We start from the raw sequence: 20,207 nt of genomic DNA, 5'->3' as shown, positions 1-20,207 counted from the left end.
GAAAGAGAGCTAGAGCTCTCTATTTCTCTCTAAGTTAGAAACTATACCTACACTAAAGATCAGTTGTGTTCACCTCGAAGATGGCATCAAATCCACCTATGTCCTATACCAAAAATGTGGCATACCACCCAAGGCACCCACTGGAAAAAGCTGAGCCCGAGACTCGGACGTTTGACATGCCTTGGCATGGTTTTTGTCGCGAGGTGGGCAGTGTGACACACTCGATTTGGCGACCAGAGATCTCCCTACCTAGGCCATATCTGCCATGGCAGCTCACGGATGAGAGACAGCCCTAGGTGCCAAGAAAAGACTCGCGCCGGATTTTTGCCAAGATTCGCACGTTTGCGACTTGGGTGAGCTGTGGAACACGGGCAGATTGAAAGCTCCACGTGTTCGACGCGCCCTGAGCTTGCCAGAGCACGCCCGCGCGCGCCCCGCGTCGCGCCAACGACCAGCCGGCGCCCTGTCCCGCGCCCGCACCTATAAAGCCCTCCCAGGCGTCGGTTACACTCTTCCGCGCACGCTCAAGCCTCACCGGAGTTTAGTTCGCCGTCGTTTGCCCGTGCGCAGCGTGTCCGCGGCCACCCGAGCCACTGCCGCCGTAGACCGGCCAGTCCAGCTTTCCCCAGCCCCATCCAACCCTCGGAGACGAGTGTGCACAACTCAGTGAGGCTCCCCGAGCGAGGAATCGAAGCCTACTTCGTATGAGAGGCCAGTCCACGGTCGCCGGAGCTCTCAACCCCGCCGGAGTGCGTGGACCGGGTAAATCACTGAGGCATTTCTCGATTCACTGCACAGATAGCCTATACGTCACCCCAGGAAGCTCACCGTGCCCTTGGATTGAACCAGATCGCCGTGGTTTGGCCGGTACACTCGCCACCGACGAGAACACCCGCCTGCGCTCGTGGACCGGGCGATTCCGGCCATCCCCGCCGTCAAGCCGCACCTCGCTGTGACCGCCAGAGCCTCCCCGAGCCAACCCTGCCCTTCGCCGGACCTAGCTCGCCGCCGGTAAGCCGCGCCACCCTTTTCTTTCCCGCGGGTACTGTTTACATTGGGGGAAGGACTGCGGGTGAGAGGAAGAAAAGGTCAGGGGGCTTTTTGAACTGTCAGCGACTCAGGGGAATAGTGGCGCAAGGGTAGAACTGCGAGGATGATTTAGTTTTAACCCAGGGACCTCGGTGTAAACTGTTTTTTCAGAAAACCTTATTAAACTGCTGTTTAATTGATCTGAGCTCGAGTCTAATTTTTCGAACCTTGATCTATGTTCGACTATTTTATTCGGATCCGTACTCTCAAACAGAATACTCAATATGTTGTCCTCTAATCAATTTTATCTGAATCGGACAAATATCTCATGTCCGAACCGAACTCAAAACCCCGTATCGATAGCAATTTTAAAATATCACGATTCGCCTTCTCCGACTAAAAATCCAAATCCGATCAAGCCTCAGGACGATTTATTTTCGAATCACGTGTAGGTGATTATTTTCAAGCGAAATCAAATTGGACTCTCGGCCGAATTAATCGCTCACCCTTCCGTCCGTCCGGACTCTATTCGCTCTGTTCTCCGTAGAGACGAATCCCACAGGAACATTTATATTCCAGAAAATAAATTAGCGCAGCCCGATAACGTGTTTTGGGCCAAGCCCATTCCAGCCCGATCCAGCCCATTAAGAAACCCTAACCCTAGCAATTTTCTATAAATAGAGGTGCTCCTTCCTTGCTTGGCTTTTATTCACCTACACCCCTAGCCGCCACTTTCCTTCTCCCTGGCTTATTCTCCCCACGCCATCCTCCTTCCTGCTCCTTCACGCACGCTAGGGCAGGGAGCCCTTCTCCTCACGGCTGCGCGCAGGAGCTCCTCCCATGGCCGCCGACGCCCTACTCTCCTCCATGGCCGGCGCTCGAGCTCCACTCCTCACCATGGCGCCCTCCTCCCTGGCGCTCGCTCCCTGCAGGCGAGCAGCCGGCACACTTTTTCTTCCTCCCTGGTCTCCACAGCAAAGCAGCAAGGAGCTCTGCTCCTCCTCTTCCATGGACGTCACCCTCTCTCCCATGCATGGCGTGACGCCGTGCTCCTCCAACCAGTGCCTCCATCTCCCACCCGACCTCCTCCCTCTCTGCGATCCCCATGGCCGTCTGGCCCTGCATAGCGTTCCCTCGCCTCTGTTTTCCCCTTGCGCGCAGAAGCTCTTTGGGCCGACCTCGGCGAGGTCCACATCCATGGCGCCAAGCAGCAGCCCCCCTGTTCATGGCTGCCAGCCCTTGCTCCCCTTTTGCCCCACTGCACAGCAGCTCTGTGCTCCACCTCCCATGGACGCCCAGAAATTTCTTGCAGCAGCTCCGCTTTCCCTGACCGCGCCCCGCTCCGAGCTCCGTCTTGCGCTCTGCTGCAGCTGCGCCGTCCGACCTCGCCAGGCCACACGCTATAGCTCATGTGCACTTGTCCGCAGTCAGCGTCGACCCGATCTGCGCAGCGACGCCGGTCCAAAAGCAGCAGCCCCGACGTCTCCATGCGACTCGCTGCTTTGTGCTGCGCAGCGAACAGTACGCCGGGATGCCCGCCGGGTGTTCGCTGTTTTTTTTTTCGCAGCCCCAAACATCGACGTCGTTCACCCCGGTGAGACCGCGACGTTCCTTGTTCGATTCCGCATTGACGTTATTTTCCTATGATTAATTATGGATGCGTGCTGCTTTGTTTTATTTTTGGTGGAGGAGAGAAACCCCGTGTTTGCGTGGAGAAGGCAAGTCATTCAACGCTCGTCGGATGTTTGGAGCGATGCACGAATCGGAATCACCGTCATTCGTGCAAACACCGATTGGGTTTGTTTATGGTGAGCCGATGCATGTCGCTCTCGATCGACTCGATTAATTATTTTGAATGGATGTGTGCAAAATGTTTCGATTATGCGCATTGGTAGGATCGTGTTTGCGATTGGAGAACAAGTGGTTGTTTGATGTGTGCGACTGGTAGTTTGTCTAATTATGTTTTGGTCGATATGGTGTACATTGGTGTTTGAATATGTGTGGGTATAAAATGTTTTGGTTATATGTAGTGGCAAGGTCGCATTCACGTTTTGGGAAACACGTGTCGTGCTTGTTGATGTGATAAGTAAGTTGGAACTATAAGATATGCGAGCAATGGATTAGTGAACGTGTGTGTGTGTCGTGGTGCATCGTATTTATTGTTGCGCTACGTGGGTCAAAGTGTCTCGAGTGCATGCCGCCACATGGTTGTATGCGAGACAGGGCAATATAAGATGTGCTCGACACGAAAGTTCGGTTAGAGTAGGTAGAAATTGTTTTGGCTTAAGTAGAGGGGTGATGGCATGCCAAGGTAGCCGTTGCTTCCTCTATGTTTATAAGTCAAGTCTACACGCGTTATGCGTTCCTTAAATTGTGCTTCACATATAGTGTATGATTGTGTTTATGACTTTGAATGGATGTTTTCGAGTGAACTAATAGGTTCCTAATGCAATTATGTGTAAGGTGTTTATAGTGACACTTTATCCCGAAAGGTGTTAAGTATGCGCATAAATAAGAGATAAGTGTATTTTGTGTAGTGTGGATTGATTTTGAGTGCATGTGTCGCAAGAAAAGAATTAGTGCGCATATAGGCGATGAATGAGTGTGATGAAATGGTGACATGCCTTCTTAGTCATCATGTCGTTGGTTGGTGACCTAACTGAAGGTCGTAGAGAAAGGTCGATTGCTTATGTGTTATTATTGTCACTTTGTGGTTCTGTATGAATTGCAATGTGAAATAGTAGACTCTGTATGTGATGCTAGACGTTCGTGAATTGTGGTGCTTGGACCGTCGAGATGAAGGATAAGTCGGTCGATGCCGATTAAGTAGTTAAAATGATTAAGGGAATAATCATGGGGTTAAACTAGAAACTAGTGTTCTCGCACCCGTTTGGGATGTTATAGTCTAAATGCGTATGTTTATGGTCGTGATGAAAAGTAGTAGTGCTCAGGTGATGTCTAAGTTAAAATGCAAACTATTGGTGAAAAGCGTTTCGATATTGATTGTTATAGACAACGCATTGTTAATTGAGTATGGTACTTTTAGTGCGCGAAATAACTTGTATAAAAATTAGTAAGTCTACATGTTAGTTCTCACTTAGTTATTTTAACTCTAACAATTGTCAAAGTGTTAGAATAATTCAAGTCTCTAGAATATGGCAATTCTTAAATTGTTTAGGAGCTGAAATTTATTAATTTCTGTTTTGGGCTGTTTTCTGTAGATATGTGCTATAGAAAAGTGGTAGATAACTTTATTATCTTGCTGGTGTTAAAATTTGACAGTCACAGGTCTAACAGTTTAGGAGTTGTGCTTTTTACAAATTCAGTAACTGAATCTGTCCAAATTCTATACAAATTTCAGAAACTGCTTTGTTTGCTTAAGTTAATGTTAGAATCAGTCCTTGTCAATTATAAGAAAGTTGTAGAGGCTTTTCTTATCTTGCTTGTGTTAAAATTTCATAACTACAGGCCTGACGGTTTAAGAGTTATGAATTTTACAGACTGGTTGTTGTGTTCTGTCCACCGTCAGAACAGATTTCGAAAACTGTAATATTTGATTTAGTTAAACCAGGAATCACTTCTTGGTGATTATAAAGGTTGTGTAGTACTTTTGCTAAGCTTTTCAAAAAGTCTTAGATCACTCTTTTTGGTGGTCTGAAAATTAAGTTACATGTGTTTGAAGTGTGAAGACTGAATCTGTCCAGTTTTGGACAGCACAGCCTTCATAATATATTTTACCCTTGATACATGCTAAACCAGCTAGGGATGTTTATAAATGATATGTAGACAATTTAATTAGCTTTCCAGAAAGTCTAGGATCAATTTGTTTGGATGTCTGAATCTTCAGTTGTGAATTTTTGAAGTTGCAAGTCTGCATCTATCCAAATCTGGACAGAGCTGCTGTGTTTGCACCATTTGACCTTGCTAAATGTTTAAACGTGCTATGATGACAATACCAAAGTTGTAGAGCACTTTTTAAGCTTTCCGGAAAGTTCTAGTTTGATATTTTTGGATTAATATTTGAAGAGTTATGACTGAAACAACCCCAGTTCTGGCCCAACCTGACAACATCAAGCCATTTGAAGTTTATTGTGATGCTTCTGGTACTGGTTTGGGATGTGTTTTGATGCAAAAGAACAGAGTGATTGCTTATGCTTCCCGGGCACTCAGGCCCCATGAGCATAACTACCCTACACATGATCTAGAATTGGCAGCGGTAGTTCATGCTCTTAAGATATGGAGACACTACTTGATGGGAGCTCACTGTAACATCTACACTGATCACAAGAGTCTCAAATACATCTTCACTCAGGCAGATCTGAACATGAGGCAAAGGAGATGGTTAGAGTTAATCAAGGACTACGATTTGGAGGTGCATTACCACCCAGGAAAGGCCAATGTTGTGGCAGATGCCTTGAGCAGAAAGGCCCAGTGCAATTGCATGAGCATGGATGTGGGAGTTACCACCCTGTGTGATGAGCTGTGCAAGCTGAACCTGGAAGTTGTTTCTTCGGGTAACCTAAGCTATATCTCGGTGGAACCCACGTTGCAAGAGCAGATCATCAGGGCACAGGTTGAGGATAAGGGTGTTCAGGTTATCAAGGATATGATCAAGCAAAAGGCAGAAAAATACAAATGTTTCCGACAGGACAGCAAGGGAATTCTATGGTTCGGAGATCGATTGGTTGTTCCCAAGGACCCTGAGCTCAGAAAGCAAATACTGGATGAAGCTCACCTTTCAAAATTCTCAATGCACCCTGGTAGCAACAAGATGTATCATGATCTCAGATCTCTATATTGGTGGACTAGAATGAAAAGGGAAATTGCCAAGTACGTATCCGAATGTGACACCTGCTAGAGAATTAAGGCTAGTCACTTGAAGGCAGCAGGCCCTTTGCAACCCCTTCCCATACCATCTTGGAAATGGGAGGACATTTGCATGGACTTCATAGTGGGATTACCCAATACCTCCCGACACCATGATTCCATTTGGGTTATCGTGGACAGATTGACCAAGACTGCTCATTTCTTGCCAGTGCACACCACCCACAAGACAGAGAAGTATGCTGAAATTTATGTTGATCAGATAGTAAGACTGCATGGCATTCCAAAGACCATTATATCTGACAGAGGAGCACTGTTTGTGGCACGCTTTTGGGAGAAACTTCAAGAATCACTTGGGACCCAAGTAATCCGAAGCTCAGCATATCACCCTCAAACAGATGGCCAGACAGAAAGGGTAAATCAGATTCTGGAAGACATGTTGCGAGCATGTGCATTACATTATGGAAAGGATTGGGACAAGTGTCTGTCCTTGGCAGAGTTTTCTTACAATAATAGCTATTAGTCCAGTCTGAAGATGGCACCTTTTGAGGCATTATATGGGAGAAGGTGTAGGACCCCACTAAATTGGTCTCAAGCAGGAGGAAGGGAAATTTTTGGGCCAGATTTGGTACTCGAGACAGAGGCAAAGGTCAAGGTTATTACCAAGAACTTGGAAGCTGCTCAGGCCAGGCAAAGGAGCTATCATGATAAGAGGCGGAAGCCTCTACAATTTGAGGTGGGAGATCATGTCTATCTTAAGGTATCACCCACCAAGGGTGTCCAGAGATTCGGGATCAAGGGCAAGTTAGCTCCTCGCTACATTGGACCCTATAAGATCAAGACAAGTTGTGGACCCGTGGCCTATCAAGTGGAATTGCCACCTCACATGTCAGCAGTTCATAATGTGTTCCATGTATCTCAGCTGCGGAAATGCGTTCGTCTACCCACTGAAGTGCTACCGGAACCAGACATTGAGATAGAACCAGACTTATCCTACCAAGAGTACCCCGTCGAGGTATTAGATCAAAAGGAGAGATCAACTCGGGCAAGGTCGGTCCGGATGTACAAGGTTCAGTGGAGTCACCATTCAGCAGAAGAAGCTACATGGGAGACGGAGGAATTTCTACGCTCTCACTTCCCCGACTTTCTGCCCAAAGGAGTCGGTATGTAACCCCAAAAACCCCACCCCCACCTGCCCTTTGAATTCAATTATAAGAAAAACTTAGATAACAAGGATAGTCTAAGTTGTGGATTTGACTTAAGAAAGGCTTCCTTCTGAAGTTGCAAAGAGAATGACATTCGAAGAGCAGTTAATGAGAGAAACTTAAGTGTAAAGGAAAAATAACACCAACGCACCTTCAAGCACCCTCCAAGGGCCTCTACCTAAAATCTCGGGACGAGATTCCTTTAAGGGGGGAGGGCTGTAACACCCCAGGTGTTACCATGGCTAGAGCCCACCTTGATACTAAAGGCTATGATCACATGTGGAAGAACTTAAGGAGCAAAAGCATGAGGGCCTTGGAAAGCTAGATTTTAACCAAGGAGTGTGAGTAACCAAAAGCATTACTCTAATCCTTGCACACTTACTACCTTGGATAAGAGGGGAGAAGAACCCTAGACCTCTCTTAAACCCTATCTCCCAAAACCCTAGGTAAGAGGGAAAAGAGAGTGAACAAGTGTGCAAAACATGAGTAATATTTACCCAAACCTTAAGTAACCTAATAACCAGCAATTAGGGGGAGGAAATATTGCAAAAAGACCCCTGGAGAAACCCCAAATCAAATCTCCAAGTGGAAAGAGAGCTAGAGCTCTCTATTTCTCTCTAAGTTAGAAACTATACCTACACTAAAGATCAGTTGTGTTCACCTCGAAGCTGGCATCAAATCCACCTATGTCCTATACCAAAAATGTGGCATACCACCCAAGGCACCCACTGGAAAAAGCTGAGCCCGAGACTCGGACGTTTGACATGCCTTGGCATGGTTTTTGTCGTGAGGTGGGCAGTGTGACACACTCGATTTGGCGACCAGAGATCTCCCTACCTAGGCCATATCTGCCATGGCAACTCACGGATGAGAGACAGCCCTAGGTGCCAGGAAAAGGCTCGCGCCGGATTTTTGCCAAGATTCGCACGTTTGCGACTTGGGTGAGCTGTGGAACACGGGCAGATTGAAAGCTCCACGTGTTCGACGCGCCCTGAGCTTGCCAGAGCACGCCCGCGCGCGCCCCGCGTCGCGCCAACGGCCAGCCGGCACCCTGTCCCGCGCCCGCACCTATAAAGCCCTCCCAGGCGTCGGTTACACTCTTCCGCGCACGCTCAAGCCTCACCGGAGTTTAGTTCGCCGTCGTTTGCCCGTGCGCGGCGTGTCCGCGGCCACCCGAGCCACTGCCGCCGTAGACCGGCCAGTCCAGCTTTCCCCAGCCCCATCCAACCCTCGGAGACGAGTGTGCACAACTCAGTGAGGCTCCCCGAGCGAGGAATCGAAGCCTACTTCGCCGGAGAGGCCAGTCCACGGTCGCCGGAGCTCTCAACCCCGCCGGAGTGCGTGGACCGGGTAAATCACTGAGCCATTTCTCGATTCACTGCACAGATAGCCTATACGTCACCCCAGGAAGCTCACCGTGCCCTTGGATTGAACCAGATCGCCGTGGTTTGGCCGGTACACTCGCCACCGACGAGAACACCCGCCTGCGCTCGTGGACCGGGCGATTCCGGCCATCCCCGCCGTCAAGCCGCACCTCGCTGTGACCGCCAGAGCCTCCCCGAGCCAACCCTGCCCTTCACCGGACCTAGCTCGCCGCCGGTAAGCCGCGCCACCCTTTTCTTTCCCGCGGGTACTGTTTACATTGGGGGAAGGACTGCGGGTGAGAGGAAGAAAAGGTCAGGGGGCTTTTTGAACTGTCAGCGACTCAGGGGAATAGTGGCGCAAGGGTAGAACTGCGAGGATTGATTTAGTTTTAACCCAGGGACCTCGGTGTAAACTGTTTTTTTCAGAAAACCTTATTAAACCTGATTTTAAATTTGAGCAGAAACTTTGAAAATCCATAACTTCTGTTTAGTTCATCCAAATTTGGTCAAATTAATTTTGTCAGACTCTAAATAATGTAACCCACTTAAGAAAAATATAAAACCCCCTATGAACTACAGCAAACTTTAAAGTTTTGATTTACTTATAGTCTTAGCCAAAAGATCAATAATAGAAAGAAAAATAGTTGTGCTATTTGACTAGGGTTAGAAAAATTTGGAGAAGTGTATATCTACCTACTGACCTGTTTAAAAATGTTAAACCTCTCTGTCCACCCCATTAAGTTAGTTTTTGCCCCTTATTTTACAATATGCTCAAGGTTAAGAAAAATAGAAAATGTGGTTTAAATAATGAACCAGAGGGCACCCTTATTTTTGTTAGGATACTTATTCAAGGTAGTTCACTGGAAAAATATATCATACCCTGTTTTATTATAAAATAAGTAGGATACCTTTTATTTTAATAAAACAAGGGAAACTTAGAAAAACCCTACAAAAATAACCCCAAGGTGAAAGCACCCCACCCTTGGGATAGTTAATGTTTTGTTATTAAGAACTTAGGAAAAATATGAAATCTGCTGTTTGACATTTTTCAAATAACAATGTAGTAGAAAGTGCCTTTTGACATTAAACTTTAGAAAATCATAACTAAACAACCACCCCTTAGCCTTCTGTGGTTTTTGGCACAGAAGCCTAGTATTACCAGAGGATGCCAACAAAAATAACCTTTAGGACAGAACCTACCCCTAACTAAGAGGTGTAGTGTGAAGTGGCCCATTTTGCCTAACTTTTGTTATTTTTGTTTAAAGCCTAACTTTTATACTTTAAGCCTCAAATTCTTAAAACAAGCTAGAATAGCCAGTAACAACCCACTGTAATTTTTACAGAATTTTTGGAAATTATTAAAACCCTGTTGTAGTTCAAACCTACACTAAAAGCCCTAAATAGAAATTAAGGAAAGAAAAATGAAAGATGTGAATAAATGTTGCCCCAAAAACTTTGTAATCTGTCCACTAAAATATATCAAGGCAATACCAAACCACTATGTTATCCTAAAAGAAAACCTAAGTTTAAAGGGTCATAAGTCTATGTATCTATATATATATACCACTAGAAGCCCCGTGTGACTAAGAAAACCCTAAGTTACTTCTGAACTTAGTTTCTTTTAGCTTAATGTTCTTAAATCTTGCATAATCATGACATACATGTTCATTGCATTTCGATAGACTGTAATCTTGCTGACGGAGAGTACATCCTCGTGCCGGAGCAAGGAGCTGCTCAGGAGGTAGCCCCAGATCCAGCACCAGAGCCTGCACCAGAGGACCTGCCTGCCACTGCTTTGGAAGGCAAGCCCTGGTTTTATGCATAACCTGTTATTTATGCTATTTTACTTCACTTAATGATTGTAGGATTGATTGTGCACTTAAGTGTAGGAATTGTTTGAAACCCTAGTTGCATGATCTCAGGAATCCTTTTGAGATGAATACTAGTATGACAGGTCGAGTAGTTGCTTTATTTAATTAGGATCTCGGTAGAAGACGAGTGATTTTTCTAGCACTCGCGCGAGATCAGGAAATTGATTGTACCCACTTTCACACTGTCATGATACTAATTGGTGGATAACAATCCATGGGGATTGGTTGTTCACGAGATGGAAAATGGAATAAGGATTAACGTGCGGATACCTGTGTCAAGCGTTTGAACGTACTAAACACATACCGAGAAATATGGTAAATCGGTAAGCCTAGTACCTGAGTGAACCTGCCCGCAGACATATCCCCTCACGCGACCTGAGACGAGGTCTCCCATTCCGGTTATGGTGGGTACAAGTGCGGTCACTGCACGACGGCCAGTCGGGGTCAGTGGGGCATTGTACGCCAAGGCGGTGAGCCCTGATCTGTTGCCAGGGAATCGATGGGGACGGTTGATGTGTGTGGGGACGGAGTGCCCCTACATGTCGTGTGTTTAGGTTTACCTTGCAAGGATAAAAACTCGATTCGAATCGTCTGCTTCTCGCAGCTAATGAGACTGCTTGATCCATTGTACTGCATTGAGTAATAAGTGGAAGTATGATGAGTTGAGATCAGATGTTGATTGTTAATAATGCTTGCTACCATGTATGAGTAGATGGTCCATTTTTAGCCTTAAGAGAGTCACACTTAACTTTGACTAAGTTAAAACTTTGATGTAGAAACTCAGCTAGTGCTTTTGGCAACCAAACCCCACAGCCAAACAGCTGCATGTCTAGAGGTAGAGGAGTAGACTCCTCACACCGGGTAAGTCTAGCTGAGTATTAGTATACTCAGCCTTGCTTGTGGCATAATTTTACAGGTTCTCTGGAGGACATGGTTGCTGGAGTGACTTGGCTGTCCACCTTACCACCGGGTTGGACTGTTGAGTGGGACCCTGCCTCGGCTGAGGAGGAGCATGAGGAGTGATGGGACAGGCTTCCCCATCTCTTTGTTTAATTATCGTTAGTTTTATTCCGCTGCACTTCGAACAATGATGGTTACTTTTGCAAAACTCTGATGATGATGATGATGATGTAATAATTTAACATTGTGACATGTATGGTTTTATGCTTTATTGTATTTGCTCTGTGACTCACCTTCGAGTGAGACTGTGGTACTTGATCCTGTCAGTGGCCGTGTCGGACTAGATCCGAGGGATTGACGGGTTATTCCCAATTAAGTGTGGTCTAGCCTCTAAGGCGGGGCTTAGGCACTTAAGTTGGAATAATTCGGGCAGTTCCGCCACAATTTAAGGGGGAGTTTTGTTTAGTCAAAGGAAAAGCATTGAAAATGCTTCGCAAAATCTTATTCATTTACCTTTGACTGTTTGCAAAAGAACTTTGAAAAGGATTTACAAAAATAATTTGCAAAAACAAAACATGTGGTGCAAGTGTGGTCCAAAATGTTAATAATAAAGAAACAATCCATGCACATCTAGTAAGTAACATTTATTGGCTCAATTCCAAGCAACCTTTGCACTTACATTATGCAAACTAGTTCAATTATGCACTTTTATATTTGCTTTGGTTTGTGTTGGCATCAATCACCAAAAAGGGGGAGATTGAAAGGGAATTAGGCTCACACCTAGTCCCTAATTAATTTTGGTGGTTGAATTGCCCAACACAAATATTTGGACTAACTAGTTTGCTCTAGTGTATAAGTTATACAGGTGCCAAAGGTTCACACTTAGCCAATAAAAAGACCAAGTATTGGGTTCAACAAAAGAGCAAAGGGACAACCGAAGGCACCTCTGGTCTGGCGCACCGGACTGTCTGGTGTGCCACAGGACATGTCCGGTGCACCAGAGGACTCAAACTTCAAACTCGTCACCTTTGGGAAATTCCAGAGGCGACTCCGCTATAATTCACCGGACTGTCCGGTGCTCCAAGGAAGAGCGGCCTCAGGAACTCGCCAGCCTCGGGAATTCATTTCGACTGCTTCGCTATAATTCACCGGACTGTCCGGTGTAACAGCGGGGCAACGGCTATTTCGGCGCCAACGGCTACCTGCGACACATTAAATGCGTGCGCTGCGCGCGCAGAGGTCAGGCACGCCCATGCTGGCGCACCGGACAATCTACAGTGCATGTCCGGTGCGCCACCGGACATTCAGGCGGGCCCAGAAGACAGAGCTCCAACGGTCGAACCCAACGGGTTTTGGTGACGTGGCTGTCGCATCGGACATGTCCGGTGTGCACCGGACTGTCCGGTGCGCCATCGAACAGACAGCCTCACCAAACGGCTAGTTTGGTGGTTGGGGCTATAAATACCCCCAACTAAGGATGAAAACGGCCGGTAACGGTCGGAAAAAACCTCTCACCGTTTTCACCCGCATAAATTTTTGTTCGGTCGGAATCGGTAAACGGGAAAGTCGGAAACGGATAACGACCGGTAAATTCCGGTATATCGAAAACGGATAAATCCGAGCAAAATAGCTCGAAATTGATCGGGAAACGGTAACTGTAATCGGAAAAGCTCACAATAAACAAATCCTAACCACACAGATGTTCATTCACATCCACATACAAGTCTCATTCACAAATGTACACAAAACACAATCTTGTCCACATATAATTGATCATACACTCATCCATGTCCACTCTTAAATTATAACACACAACACATAAGTCTTAAAACAGGATTGTTCATTCACATTCACATACAAGTCTCAACCACACAAATATACAATACATAGTCATGACCACACATAAATGATCATACATGTTCACTAAAGTTTTAACCACATAGTATATAAGTCTTAAACACACGATACATAAACTAGAAATCATGTGACATGTCGTCTGGATCACTTGATATATCTTCTATGACATCTAAAACCCTAATCTCTAAACCCTAACGAGTATAGTTCTTATCTCCTTTGTTTTTTTTGGACCGGAAAAATACGGTTAAAATACGGGAAAATACCGGATTTTCCCGAGAATTCCGAAAACGGACGGTAAATATGTCTCACCGTTTACCGTACCGTTTTCGTAATAACACATCCCGTTTCCGTCCCGTTTTCCGTATATCCCGAAAAATATGAAAACGGTCGGAAAAATCTGGTAAACGGTACCGGGAATTTACCGAATTTTACCGACCATTTACATCCTTACCCCCAACCACCCCACATTCAAGTCATCCAAGTTTTCCACTTCCCAACTACTTACAAGAGCTCTAGCATTCAATTCTAGACACACCAAAGAGATCAAGTTCTCTCCAAATTCCACACAACGCCCTAGTGATTAGAGAGAGAGATTTGCTTGTGTTCTTTCGAGCTCTTGCGCTTGGATTGCTTTCTTCTTTCTTGATTCTTTCTTGCGATCAAACTCACTTGTAATTGAGGCAAGAGACACCAATCTTGTGGTGGTCCTTGTAGGAACTTTGTGTTCCAAGTGATTGAGAAGAGAAAGCTCACTCGGTCCGAGTGATCGTTTGAGAGAGGGTAAGGGTTGAAAGAGACCCGGCCTTTGTGGCCTCCTCAACGGGGAGTAGGTTTGAGAGAATGAGAGCACCTAGAGGGGGGGTGAATAGGTGATCCTGTAAAAACTTAAACTTATAGCCACAAAACTTGATTAGGCGTTAGCACAGTTTATGCCAAGTGGCTAGAGAGGAGTCAAAACACAATAACCACAAGAATCCAATCACAGAGATGACACAGTGGTTATCCCGTGGTTCGGCCAAGTACAAAACTTGCCTACTCCACGTTGTGGCGTCCCAACGGACGAGAGTTGCACTCAACTCCTCTCAAGCGATCCAATGATCAACTTGAATACCACGGTGTTCTTGCTTTTCTTTTCTCAATCCCGTTTGCGAGGAATCTCCACAACTTGGAGCCTCTCGCCCTTACAAAAGATGTTCACAGAGAATCACAGAGCAAGGGAGGGATTAGCAACTCACACACGACACAAAGATCACAGCGAATACGCACACACAAGACCCAGACTTGAGCTCAAAAGACTAGCACACTAGAACGGAGCTCAAATCACTAGAATGTCGGACAAGTGCGCGAGATTGATGTGTGAGTGATCAAGAGTGCTCAAGGAATGCTTGTTATTCTCCTCCATGCGCCTAGGGGTCCCTTTTATAGCCCCAAGGCAGCTAGGAGCCGTTGAGAGCACATCTGGAAGGCTATTCTTGCCTTCTGTCGTCGGGCGCACCGGACAGTCCGGTGCACACCGGACAGTGTCCGGTGCCCGATTCCTTTCCTTAAATGGCGAAGCCGACCGTTGCCGACCGTTGCAGATCTGGCGCACCGGACAGTCCGGTGCACACCGGACAGTCCGGTGCTTCCTTCCGACCGTTGGCTCGGCCACGTGTCGCGCGCCGATCACGCGGCCGACCATTGGCCCGGCCGACCGTTGGCTCACCGGACAGTCCGGTGCACACCGGACAGTCCGGTGAATTTTAGCCGAAGTCGCCGGAGAAAAACCCGAGAGCGGCTGGTTTGCTCTGTGGTGGTCTGGCGCACCGGACACTGTCCGGTGCACACCGGACAGTCCGGTGCCCCAGCCCGAAGCAGCCTTTGGCTGTACACAGCCACTCTCCACTTCTTTTCTTCTTCTTCCTGTTTCTAACACTTAGACAAGATATTAGTACACAAAACCAATGTACTAAGGCTTAGAAACATACCTTAACTTGTGATTTGCACTTTGTTCATCCATGGGCATATTTTCACATTTAAGCACTTGTGTTTGCACTCAATCACCAAAATACTTAGAAATGGCCCAAAGGCACATTTCCCTTTCAATCTCCCCCTTTTTGGTGATTTATGCCAACACAACATAAAGCAACTAGAACAAGTGCAAGATCACTTCAAATAAAAACTTAACTTTGAGTTTTATTCAATTTTGGCATATATGGATCATTCTTTGCCACCACTTGGTTTGTTTTTGCAAATCAAACTCAAATCTCTATCTCTAAGTCAAACACACATGTTGAAGCATAAAGAGAGTCATTCCAAAGAAATTTGACCACGGATTTCAAAAACTCCCCCTTTTTCCCATAATCAATACTTCTCCCCACAAGAAGCCAACTTTTGACAAGAGAGACAATAAAAGAGTTTAACAACACAAAAACTCTATTCTACTATTTTCAAAATCTCTCAAGTGGTAGCTGATCCATTTATCGCTTTTGCCTTTATTTTCTCCCCCTTTGGCATTAAGCACCAAAACGGGATCAATCTTGGCCTTTTTAACCCCATTGCCTCACCAAAGTCTTCAATTAAGAGCAAATGGCAATAAGATTTCATGAGATGAACTTGGAATTAGTTACCCTCTCATCGGAGTGCAGTGGAAGTCTTTCATGGTCCAAGTCCACCTTTTCCCTTTCAATCCTCCTTCGAGACTAAGTTATCAAACTCAAGCACATGGTTAGTCTCAAAGGGTCAAGTTGTAACACATCTCCCCCTAAACATGTGCATCACTTTGCAACGGACGTGTGAGGTCCAGGGAGTGTTTGTACAACTTGAGCACCATAATAAGCAACATAATGCAAAAAGGAACATGATCAAAAGCATAACTACATGTATGCTACAATTCAATCCAGGTTCCGCGAATCTAAGACATTTAGCTCACTACGCAACCTGCAAAAGGTCTTCTCATCTAGAGGCTTAGTGAAGATATCGGCTAGCTGGTTCTCGGTGCTAACATGAAACACTTCGATATCTCCCTTTTGCTGGTGGTCTCTCAAAAAGTGATGCCGGATGTCTATGTGCTTTGTGCGGCTGTGCTCAACAGGATTCTCCGCCATGCGGATAGCACTCTCATTATCACATAGGAGTGGGACTTTGCTCAGATTGTAGCCAAAGTCCCGGAGGGTTTGCCTCATCCAAAGTAGTTGCGCGCAACACTGACCTGCGGCAACGTACTCGGCCTCAGCGGTGGATAGGGCAACGGATGTTTGTTTCTTAGAGTTCCATGACACCAGGGACCTTCCTAAGAATTGGCACGTCCCCGATGTACTCTTCCTATCGACCTTACATCCAGCATAGTCGGAGTCTGAGTATCCAACTAAGTCAAAGGTAGACCCCTTTGGATACCAGAGCCCGAAGCAAGGCGTAGCAACCAAATATCTAAGAATTCGCTTCACTGCCACTAAGTGACACTCCTTAGGATCGGATTGAAATCTAGCACACATGCATACGCTAAGCATAATATCCGGTCTACTAGCACATAAGTAAAGCAAAGAACCTATCATTGACCGGTATGCTTTTTGATCAACGGACTTACCTCCTTTGTTGAGGTCGGTGTGTCCGTCGGTCCCCATCGGAGTCTTTGCGGGCTTGGCGTCCTTCATCCCAAACCGCTTTAGCAGATCTTGCGTGTACTTCGTTTGGGAGATGAAGGTGCCGTCCTTGAGTTGCTTCACTTGGAACCCAAGGAAGTAGTTCAACTCGCCCATCATCGACATCTCGAATTTTTGCGTCATTACCCTGCTAAACTCTTCACAAGACTTTTGGTTAGTAGAACCAAATATTATGTCATCGACATAAATTTGGCACACAAACAAATCACCATCACATGTCTTAGTGAAAAGAGTTGGATCGGCTTTCCCAACCTTGAAAGCATTAGCAATTAAGAAATCTCTAAGGCATTCATACCATGCTCTTGGGGCTTGCTTAAGTCCATAGAGCGCCTTAGAGAGCTTACACACGTGGTCGGGGTACCGTTCATCCTCGAAGCCAGGGGGTTGCTCCACGTACACCTCCTCCTTGATTGGCCCGTTGAGGAAAGCGCTCTTCACATCCATTTGGAACAACCTGAAAGAATGGTGAGCGGCATATGCTAGCAAGATTCGAATTGACTCTAGCCTAGCCACAGGAGCAAAAGTCTCCTCAAAATCCAAACCTACGACTTGGGCATAACCTTTTGCCACAAGTCGAGCCTTGTTTCTCGTCACCACCCTGTGCTCGTCCTGTTTGTTGCGGAACACCCACTTGGTTCCCACAACATTTTGCTTCGGACGAGGCACCAGCGTCCAAACTTCATTGCGCTTGAAGTTGTTGAGCTCCTCCTGCATGGCCAATACCCAATCCGGATCTAGCAAGGCCTCCTCTACCCTGAAAGGCTCAATAGAAGAGACAAAAGAGTAATGCTCACAAAAATTAACTAATCGAGATCGAGTAGTTACTCCCTTGCTAATGTCACCCAGAATTTGATCGATGGGATGATCCCTTTGAATCATCGCTCGAACTTGGGTTGGAGGTGCCGGTTGCGCTTCTTCCTCCATCATTTGATCATCTTGTGCTCCCCCTTGATCAAGCCCCTCCACTTGAGGTACCTGTTCGTCATCTTCGGTTGGGGGATGCACCATAGTTGAGGAAGAAGGTTGATCTCGTTCATCTTGTTCCTGTGGCCGTACTTCTCCAATCGCCATGGTCCGTATAGCGGCCGTCGGAACATCTTCTTCATCTACATCATCACAATCAACAACTTGCTCTCTTGGAGAGCCATTAGTCTCATCAAATACAACATCGCTAGAGACTTCAACCAAACCCGATGATTTGTTGAAGACTCTATACGCCTTTGTATTTGAGTCATAACCTAACAAAAACCCTTCTACATCTTTGGGAGCAAACTTAGAATTTCTACCTTTCTTTACTAGAATGTAGCATTTACTCCCAAATACACGAAAGTACGATACATTGGGTTTGTTACCGGTTAGTAGCTCATACGACGTCTTCTTGAGGAGGCGATGAAGGTAGACCCTGTTGATGGCGTGGCAAGCAGTGTTAACGGCTTCCATCCAAAAGCACTCGGGGGTCTTGAACTCTCCTAGCATCGTCCTCGCCATATCGATGAGCGTCCTGTTCTTCCTCTCTACCACACCATTTTGCTGTGGTGTGTAGGGAGCGGAGAACTCGTGCTTGATCCCTTCCTCTTCAAGGAACTCCTCCACTTGAAGGTTCTTGAACTCGGATCCGTTGTCGCTCCTTATCTTCTTCACTTTGAGCTCAAACTCATTTTGAGCTCTCCTGAGGAAGCGCTTGAGGGTCCCTTGGGTTTCAGACTTATCCTGCAAAAAGAACACCCAAGTGAAGCGGGAAAAATCATCAACAATAACTAAACCATACTTACTCCCTCCTATGCTCAGATAGGCGACAGGTCCGAAGAGGTCCATATGCAGCAGCTCAAGGGGTCTTGAAGTGGTCATCACGTTCTTGCTGTGATGCGCTCCTCCTACTTGTTTACCTGCTTGACAAGCTGCACAAGGTCTATCTTTTTCGAAATGCACGTTAGTCAAACCTATCACGTGTTCTCCCTTTAGAAGCTTGTGAAGGTTCTTCATCCCCACATGTGCTAAGCGGCGATGCCACAGCCAGCCCATGCTAGTCTTAGCTATTAAGCATGCATCTAGACCGGCCTCTTCTTTTGCAAAATCAACTAAATAAAGTTTGCCGTCTAATACACCCTTAAAAGCTAGTGAACCATCACTTCTTCTAAAGACAGACACATCTACATTTGTAAATAGACAGTTATACCCCATATTGCATAATTGACTAACAGATAGCAGATTATATCCAAGAGACTCTACTAAAAACACATTAGATATGGAGTGCTCATTAGAAATTGCAATTTTACCTAAACCTTTTACCTTGCCTTGATTCCCATCACCGAATACAATTGAATCTTGGGAATCTTTATTCTTGACGTAGGAGGTGAACATCTTCTTCTCCCCCGTCATATGGTTTGTGCATCCGCTGTCGATAATCCAGCTTGAACCCCCGGATGCATAAACCTGCAAGGCAAATTTAGGCTTGGGTCTTAGGTACCCAACTCATGTTGGGTCCTACAAGGTTAGCACATATATCCTTAGGGACCCAAATGCAAGTTTTATCACCTTTGCATTTTGCCCCTAACTTCCTAGCAATTACTTTTCTATCCTTTCTACAAATTGCAAATGAAGCATTCAAAGCACAATAAATTGTAGAAGGTTCATTTGCTATTTTCCTAGGAGCATGAATAACATTCCTTCTAGGCACATGATGAATAGCATTTCTTTTAGGAACAACATTTCTCCTAGTAACATTTCTATCATACACATAAGAGGAACTAGGAGCAAACATGGCATGAGAATCATAAACATATGAATCAAAAGCATCATGACTTACATTTCTAGTTTGTCTTCTATCATGATACAAAAATGCATGGTTCCTTTTAGCACTAGTAGCCATAGGGGCCTTCCCTTTCTCCTTGGCGGGAATGGGATCCTTATGGCTTGTTAAGTTCTTGGCTTCCCTCTTGAAGCCAAGCCCATCCTTAATTGAGGGATGTCTTCCTATTGTGTAGGCATCCCTTGCAAATTTTAACTTATCAAATTCACTTTTGCTAGTCTTAAGTTGGACATTAAGACTAGCCACTTCATTATTTAGCTTTGCAATAGAGGCTATGTGTTCACTACAAGCATCAATATCAAATTCTTTACATCTATTGCAAATAGCAACATTTTCTACACAAGTTGTTGATTTACTAGCTATTTCTATCTTAACATTCAACTCATCGTTAATGCTCTTTAATTTTGAAATTGTTTCATGGCATGAGGATAATTCACAAGTAAGCATCTCATTTCTTTTAACTTCTAGAGCATGAGATTTTTGAGCTTCTAAAAATTTATCATGCTCTTCATACAATAAATCCTCTTGTTTCTCTAAGAGTTTATCCTTCTCATTCAATGCATCAATTAATTCATTAATTTTGCCAATTGTAATTCTATCTAGACCTTTAAATACACTAGAGTAGTCTATTTCATCATCGTCACTAGAATCATTATCACTAGAAGAAGCATAAGTAGAGTTTCGAGTACTTACTTTCTTCTCCTTAG

The 20,207-nt window shown here is 45.5% G+C and overlaps 1 protein-coding gene across 1 annotated transcript; it reads left to right on the top strand.

Annotated features, from left to right (window-relative positions):
- The first annotated feature begins 1,778 nt into the window (after positions 1–1,778).
- LOC109939589 (uncharacterized) lies at positions 1,779–2,842 on the top strand. Its single transcript, XM_020537778.1, has one exon. The coding sequence runs from the start codon at positions 1,870–1,872 to the stop codon at positions 2,674–2,676; it is 807 nt and encodes a 268-aa protein (XP_020393367.1). The 5' UTR covers positions 1,779–1,869; the 3' UTR covers positions 2,677–2,842.
- Positions 2,843–20,207: the final 17,365 nt, after the last annotated feature.

The sequence above is a fragment of the Zea mays genome, chromosome 5 (assembly GCF_902167145.1).
Source record: "Zea mays cultivar B73 chromosome 5, Zm-B73-REFERENCE-NAM-5.0, whole genome shotgun sequence".
Lineage (NCBI taxonomy): Eukaryota > Viridiplantae > Streptophyta > Magnoliopsida > Poales > Poaceae > Zea > Zea mays.
This window is presented reverse-complemented; position numbering and strand designations above follow the sequence as displayed.

Coding starts and splice junctions, on each gene's coding strand:
- LOC109939589 (XM_020537778.1), top strand. CDS start 1,870: ATGGCCGCCGACGCCCTACTCTCCTCCATGGCCGGCGCTCGAGCTCCA.